General features: G+C 36.5%; 1 protein-coding gene across 2 annotated transcripts in view; it reads left to right on the plus strand.

Moving 5' to 3' along the window:
• The window catches only part of CDK14 (cyclin-dependent kinase 14), a 254,892-nt gene that overhangs the window by 162,449 nt on the left and 83,926 nt on the right, over positions 1 to 8,517 (plus strand). For both annotated transcript variants that reach the window (XM_010001563.1, XM_010001564.1), the window contains one exon: positions 3,344 to 3,392. In XM_010001563.1, coding sequence (XP_009999865.1) covers positions 3,344 to 3,392 — 49 coding nt within the window. The remainder of the gene's footprint in view (positions 1 to 3,343; positions 3,393 to 8,517) is intronic.

The raw sequence follows: 8,517 nt of genomic DNA on the forward strand, positions 1-8,517 counted from the left end.
TGTTGGTGGGTGGGTGGGTGGGTGGGTGCGTGATGATGGGAACATTCATATGAAATTCTTGCATGTGCCGGTTTGCCTTTCTGTTCTGAGGGAGAGGTAGTAAGTTTTAGCTACATGGAGTTTCTTCCACAGGTTTGGACTGAGATTTGGACCGTCTGTGCTGCTGCCTTTCATAATGTAAGACTTTATGGGGCAGCATTCATGTTAATTCTACAGTACTTCCAGGATCTTTCATACAGTCAGGATCTACTGACTGATACTACTGTTTTTTAGGATCAAATCAATGGAAGCATCTGAAAAACAAATACCAAAGCTAAGTTCCTGGAAGTATCATACTGTAATGTCATGCAGTTGGTCAGAAACACATGTATAGTTTTGGATTTGGTTAAGTCCATCTAGCAGTAAAAGACAGTTACATTCATACAGGTGTGTGAGACTAGTTCATGCTGAAAAGTAACTCAGAAGAAAACTTGGTGATATATTGTGAGACTGAATTCCATTTCTGTCATTAATTGGACACAAGCAGAAGATACTCAGATAAAAGTTTTGAGATTACCTCTTTTTCTGCCTCTTGCAACTACTAGATAGGTGTTCGCAGGTGTTTTATATTGTGGTTTCTGGATCATGATAGAGAAACTCAAGGACAAGATTTTTGTAGCTTTTCCATTCTGGCAGCTCTGAAATAAAAATTAGCTGTTTTTTTTACAGTGCTTTTTATTCTCTGAAGGATTATTAATTCAGGAAAGTATTAAAGCTGGCATATATGAAGCTGAGCTTAATTAACACAGTAGTTCCATCTAGTTAAACTGTCTGTGAAAGTTAAGACTGTAGTTGGAGGCATGACCACAAAAGTCTACAGAAAAATGTGAACTATAATTTATTGGTATTTCCTTACACAGAACTTAAAGGGAGGAGCCTCTCGTCTGCTTGGAGTAGGAGGGAGAAAGTTGGTATCAATGGTTAGGAGAAGCATGGTCTGTAGTCCCACAGCACATAAATGGAGTTTGAAATTAAGGAGTCAGGACTAAAATTTGCCTCTCTACTGGGTTTCACTCGTTCCATGTTTGCCTGCCTGATAAATATGGTGAATAAGTTTTTTATTTAAAAAGAAGTTTAGACCAGAGCAGTAGGCTGAGTAAAGAAGCAAGATCTTTTCAGAAGTGTGTTCATGTTGCTTACTGATGTCCTTTATAAAGAGCATTTACATAACTGGTTCCAGTGCATTACTGGATGAGTGGATTACTTTTTCAGTAAACACTCATCTGGCACAGCAACAGTTTTTCAGTTTCTTGCTGAACTGAAACGGATCTTTGGACATTAAGGCCTTAAGGCAGTTTGGCCAAGTAGTTAACTTTGTGTTTTCCTCCCACGGTGAAAATAGCTTAAATTGATTAGAGTGAACCTCTGACAGTCCAGTCAAGAAAATACGTTGTATACAATACTTCTCAACTGTTTTAAGTGGATGTAGCTCTACTGAAGTCAGCATTGCTGTGCTGGTTTGAACCAGCTCCATATCTGACCAAACACTACTGCAAGAATGACAGGTGAAATCAAACTGTCTTTCTCCAGGTCTAGGTTAGCTTGTCAGCAATAATTCAAGTAGGTTCAGTTCTCTTTCCACTGAGCATTTTTTTGCATCAAAACAGATTAATGTGCATATCTGCACTTTATTAGCTGAACTTCCATGTGTCATCTCCGCTATTTTTGTTATGCAGCACTGCCCAGTTGCATATTATTTTTCAGTCCTTTGTTATAAATGAGTGGACAGTGCTATGGTTGGACTACTCACTTAAAAAGTATAGAAAGTCTTTATTTTCTTCCAGTTTTTATGAGTATCTGCTTGCACAGTCTGTTAACATTTGTAAACTTAAATTCAAGGGTGAGCTCAGGTCCTGCCAAGGCCAATGCAACTTGGCTATTGACTTTGCTGGAGCTCAGGCTTTTCCTCTGGAGAGCAGAAGCTGAATTAGTGAACAGGTACAATTTGAATTGTCATGTGCCTTGCTCTTGTAAGTTTGGGTCATACTCTCAATGCTAATATATGCTTGAGCTACTTACAACAGAACTGAAAGTACTTCGGTACTTAGTTTTTATTTGTGCTATTTTTTTATTAGAACTTAATCACAGACACTGACTCCAGTGCCGTGTTACTGGTACTGAACCATGGCTGCATCCAAGAATGATCCTGACTACGTGCCCCTGCCTTGGGGCATTGGCACATTTGTAGTAGATGCATTGCATACAATGTACAATAAAGATAAAAAGAAATAGGCACTTCCTGTGGTTTTAATCTGGATGCCTCAGGTGTGGAAAGCTATTTTGTTGTAATATGTGCACACAGAAAATTGTAAGGGAAGTTTTTTCACTTGCTGCTCTCTGTAGGATAGTACCTATAAACTTCTGTTTTTTCCCCCTCTTTAACCCTTACATTCTGCTCTCATTGCAGTCTTGAGACTTAAAGAAGAAAGAAAACAGATAAAAACCTATCACAGTTACTTAAGTTGTTTATCCTTCTTACAGTATCCAAGCTGCCAAGTGCCTGGGATAGCTGACTTTATCAGTAATGGGAAAGTACTGTGGGGTTCTAATTTGCAGAATTTAGGATATTGCCAGTAGTGTGGTATTGAATTCAAATGCTTATGTTCACACTAAATAATATGGTAGCATTTTCAATGAAAATTACCAGAAATTAATCCAAATAATGTTAAGAAAGATGAACAAAATTGGCAATATTTTTTTTATTGGGGATATATATTTATTTTCTATTAGTAAATTTTGATCTATAATTTATTTTTTCAAATATTCTAATCCTAACAACAAATTAAGATTTATAACACCATATAACATAGCTCATAAAAATTAAACCTAATAATTTCAGTTTGTTGTGAACTGTGCAATAAGCTGTCATTGTACTTCTGCTCATTATTTGTATCGGTTCTTTAGAAAATCAATTCTTCCATGGCCACCCTGTTTTATGTGTCACACAGGCCCAGACTTATGCCTTCTGAGAAGCATAAAAATGTGACAGTGAGATCACAGAGTACTGTATTTCCGATGGTGCTGCAGGAAATGAGCTTTATGCCATGATGCTTTGTTTCGGTTTGTTTTGTTTGCTTTAACCATTTGGGGGGTTTAGGGGATGTTTTAGGGGTTGTTTTTTTCTCCTTGTTTGTTGTTTGGCAATTACTTCTCTGCTGGTTTTCTTTCCCTGTCTTGTGGCTTTAGCTGCAGTAGTTACATAGAAATGATGAAATGATGAAAATTTACAGTAGATAAACATATTTTTTAAAAAAAATCTTGGTTTTAGCAAAACAATTTAATGTGCTTCTTCTTTTTCTTACAGAACGGTTTACACAGTACAGCCCTAAAAATCTTAGACAAGCATGGAATAAGTAAGTCCCTTTTTTTTTTTTTAGTTATTCTTTTGACTCTTCAAAAATATGATTCATGCCAAACTGAAGATACCATGTTTAAATTTAAATGCCTTTATCCTTTTAAATTACAGTACAAATGTGGAATTACTGAAGTATTATTATTTCCATCTTCTGTCAGTTTTGAATATTTTTTAATTGCCAGTTACCTGTAAATAGGGAGAAACTGTATAGTGTAATATTATTTTCTTCTTGAAGATGTCAGTTGGCAAGTGTATTGAGATCACTGCGAGATGCTGTGTTACTGCTTTAGACAAGTTTTGATTCTTGTTTTCCTTGTTCCACTATAACAATTAAGAGACTTCTAAATAATATGTTTCTAATAAAATTTGAGTGTTGTTTCCAAATAATCAACCCCTGTTGCCAGGTCCATCTGGTCATTGAGGTGAGTTGATGACCATCCTGTTGTATATTTTAATTATCATGACTGAAAAAAGTCAATGTAAATTCACCACTTGTTTGGGTTGTTATGTTTTTTTTTTAATGTTCCCTGAAACTTGTCATGCTCACATTAGATGGACATTAATATAAAGGTATTTTACTCAAAATCCAGAAAGGATAGTAATCCAGGCACTCCTAAATAATAATCTGTGTAAAGTTTACTAGATTTCTAGCACATGAAAAAGCTTTGTAGACAGGATATTTGGGCAGCACTGTATTGAGTAATGAACGTCTTTTGTATTTTGAAGTAAGCATACACAGGTTGAGTTGCGTAAGCAGGGTAACAGCTATGTCAACAACTTGCCTTGCCAGAAAAATGGCTAGAATTTTTATCCACTCTCTTTTGACCAAAGTTTTTTGCAACAGGGCTAAGCCTTTGCTGCACCAGCATTGCTGTTTTCTTTCTGATACTCATTCTAAGTTTTCTTGTGGTACCAACTTGCTGCCTTGTTGGTAGTTTACCAAGGAGTTCAAGAGATAAATCAGTAGAACAGTACAGCATCTGCATCTCCAAGGTCACCACTGAAGTTGAAGATACAAAAAGTTTTGGTGAAGGAAATTCCTGAGTATGAGGAAAAAAAAGTTACTGGTAGAGTAGAAGTCCAAACACTTTTTCAATATCCTAATTTATTACCAGTGGAGTTAAGTCACTCTAAAATACATAGCACGGTCACTTGTCCAAGATATGATGAGCTTTATACTCACTTTGCCATTCTGATATTTCTTCTCCATCTGCTCCTTCTCAACTCAATTTGGTCCAATCTTTTGGACTGAAGCACAAAGGCATTTTTCATTAAAGGGAAAAACAAAACTAAAACCAACAAAAAAACCAACCTTTTGAAATTGTGGTTAACTGAGAGAGGAGAAATCTTTTAATGTACCAGGATCATAGTTAAAATTAGGTGCTAGTTGTTGGATGTAATACAAACAAGTTGGTTGTAATACAGGTGTTCATGTTTTGAGTCAGAACCTGTATTTCTGCAGTGCCAGGTGTCTTTCATGACCGTGTAGCTCGCTCTGTGTTGTTACTGGATCCTTCATGGTCTGATTCTTGTAGTGAGACACACAAGTTCAGGCCTTCACAAGGTTAAGTGTCACTTGCCTGAGTTCATTGACTTTCAATAGCCTATAGAAATAAAGTTCCTGGCTTGTCCAGCTCAGACTAGGAGCCTAATATGGTGGCTTTTGTGGAAGAGTCCATCTCCTGTTTACTATAGAGGGAGCAATAGGAGGAGTAGTTTCACTTACTTTCAGCTTTTGTGAATATCTCAAACAGTCTTGCCAGTTCTTGTGATTCTTGCAGGCATCTTGCAGTGTTTGACTCTGTCTCAGTTTTACTGCTTAGCATAATGTAATGCCCTCCAAGTCACAGCTTTCATTTAAAAAAGTAAGTCACTGGAATTGTCTATTTTTTGTCCTTCAACAGTGAACAAACTTGCAAGTTCATCTTTTCTCATAAAGTACTTAATGAAATCCAAAAGCTTGGAAGAAGCAATTATACTACAACACAGGCAATTAGATCTGGGTTGGAAATGAGGGACAAGGAAACTAATATTGATATGAATATGTTTGCTTGGGGGCACAAATATGCGTAAGTCATGTGAACAAATCCTGGTATGCTATTCCATCCATTCTGCAGGCATGGACTGAGTGTGCTGTATTTTAAAAGCAGTTAAACCTAGCAGTATCTCCTATATATGAATAAGTACAAGAATGGGTTTTAATTTAAAAGTTTATATATTTCCTTCAAGAACAGTGTATGAAATTTCTGCTTTTATAAAATACAAAAAAACCCACCAAAATCCACTTTGCTTAAAACGACCCCTCGGTCTCTGAGACTTCCTAATTGACAAAAGTTGTGATCACATCACAGGCTGATTCAAATAAGATCAGAGCTTTTTCATTTCTAGGAAAGATCTTAAAAACTATTTTACATTTTCAGTGCTTTGTGCAGAAAGGATTTGCAATTTTTCAGCAGAAATGGACTCAAGGACCAAAAGCAATGACAATACATAGAGTTCAGCACTTCATATGTGCAGTTCTACTGTAATGAGAAATATTTAGTGCTTTAAAATTATGTACAATTTACATTCAAAATGTAAAGGATTTTCTCTTTTTCAGTGTAAGTTTTTATGTGGTGTCTAGAGCACTGTTGCTTGCATAGCTGTTGTTAAGGGTGTATAAACATTTCTGTTATAGACATCATATTCCCAAGGGTTTATAATTTGGCTATAAAGCTTAGCATATGGACAGACTGATTAATTCTCAAATTTTTTTTCTTTATTAGTACATTTGAAAAAGCAGTGATCTCTAATCTTAGAAAAAAAAATCTTTTCCTTATTTAATTTGTTGAAGAGTGTTAATGACACAAAAATGTCCCATTTGCAATAGAATTGTTTTAACATTAGGTAGGATAAATGTGAGATCTAAGATGTGGGGGTGAAAAAAATTCAGCCTTTTGTTTGTAAATACGCATTGGTTTTGTTACAAAACTACTTTCTTCTAACATCTTAGTACTTTTGATAGATATACCTTAAAGAAAAATGTTTATGGTCTTGGAAGAATTTACATGTGTGCTTAAACTTAGCCAAGGTGAAGTCTTGTTACTGCATTTTATAGAGGAGAGATTGAGATACACAGAAATTAAGGAATTTGTCACACAGAAACTACCACAGAAACTGTAAAGCAGAGCACAACATTGAACTTCATTCTCCCAAATTAGAAGAGAACACTTGATTTTTCTGAACACAATGAACCTTTCACCATCTAGCATTCTACATTTCAGGCACAGTTTTGCCCTTTATTTTGTCCATATATATGTTTTGATGTCCTGGCATGGAAGAGTGAGAAAATTGGTTTAGAACTCTTCAAAGAAACTTACCTGAAAACATATCTTTTAATTCAATTTATGTAAGTAGAGGTTACTAGAAGAATAACTCTTGCTAAATGTACAGAGCCAATGTCATGTCTGTAAGGTAGGAGGAATAGATGCAAAAAACACCAACCCCAAATCACCCCCCAAAGCCACAGATGATAAACTGGGGGCAAAATAATTGCACCTGACTGGCTACACCATCTTCCACAAGATTTGAATTTTAAAGGCCACCAACCCACACAATGGAACGATAGACACAAGCCAGTGGTTCTTTAATTCCCCGTCTAACTGGAAATTAGCAACAAGTGACAAATGTAGCAGCAGTAACAAAGTGAAACCCAGCAGGCTCATTATATAAGGCAGATCCCTAAAAGTCTTAAAATAGAATTGGTTGACATTAGAGGCTACTTTTGAGAAATGTTTGAGGGAAAGAATGTAACTATCACAGTGAATTCAGTTATTTGGAGACTTTAACACTGAATTTCTTCACTATTTGTCAAACTACCTAAAGAGTATAAAGAGAATTTTTAATACATAAGATGTGATTTATAAATTTCGTAGAAAATGTTTATAATGTTAGGAAACAAAACTTGCATTGACAGTTGTTTCGATCTAGTATGAAGCCTCATCTACATTGCATGACCTAACTTATTGTGGGATGTGATTATAAAATACTGGTCTAAAAGAAATCAAGATGTGGTAATCTGATCTTCCCACAGAGTTCATAACAAATTATATTTTAACTTTTTTCCTGAACTTTTCCGTTCAATTATCTCTACACAATCAAAACCAAGAGCAGCTCTGCCTTCAGAATGCAATGCAACCTCTTTCAATTTGCAAAAGCTTCTCCATAATAATAACCCTTATAGAAGAATAACAAAAGAGAACTAATTATCCTTGTGTATATTTGGTAGGATATAAAAAGCTTTTTCAGATCCTTCCATCATAATGGGTTGCATTGTGAGAAATTAGGTTGGAAAGAAAATGTGCAGTTGAAAACAAATTCTGCTCTGCATCAACAGGACTACTACTTTGTAATTCCCTAACACAGCAGTATTTATTATATAAATAAGACTTCATTCTCACAGCTAGTCTCACGGCTGGGGATTTCTTCCCTTAACAAGATGGCCTCTGTACTTGAGACCTCCCTTCCTGAGGCCAGGGTGTTTAAAAGTAGCATTCCAGGATGGGCTGGCCTATTTTGGGACTGTTACCCAGCAAAAACTTCCTGAAGAAAGCAAAGTGAGTGAACAGAGATGAGTCCATGTATTTTGAGTCTGTATTTCATTTCAAGTGTGATAACAAACTATAGAATTGTTTAGAGCTGAGACATGGGAAGGGGTTTTGGTTTGGTTTTGGTTTGGTTTTTGTTTGCTTGTTTTTAACAAAATCTTTGCCTTAGTGGGGTGTTGGGTGAAGACAAAACTCTTTTCTCATGTCATTTTCATCCCCTTCACCTCCCATCCCTTCACCAGCATTGCTCATTGTAATACAGTCTGTAGTGCCAGTGAAAGAACATTCAAGCTCTTGAGCACAGTAGGAACAGAGAGCTTTAGTGTTGTCATTACTAAAACCTTTCAGATGGATTAAACTAAGCAGTTTAAACCTATACCTGGGCAGAAGGTGGCTCGTGTGTAGGGCTGCGCGCAGTTCTGTACGCTGAGGTGGCTGTGGGGCTGAGGTTGCTGTGGGGCTGAGATTGTTGTGGGGCTGAGGTTGCTGTGGGTGCTGTGGGGCTGAGATTGCTGTGGGGCTGAGGTTGCTGTGGGG

Source organism: Chaetura pelagica, unplaced genomic scaffold (assembly GCF_000747805.2).
Source record: "Chaetura pelagica isolate M959 unplaced genomic scaffold, ChaPel_1.0 scaffold127, whole genome shotgun sequence".
NCBI lineage: Eukaryota > Metazoa > Chordata > Aves > Apodiformes > Apodidae > Chaetura > Chaetura pelagica.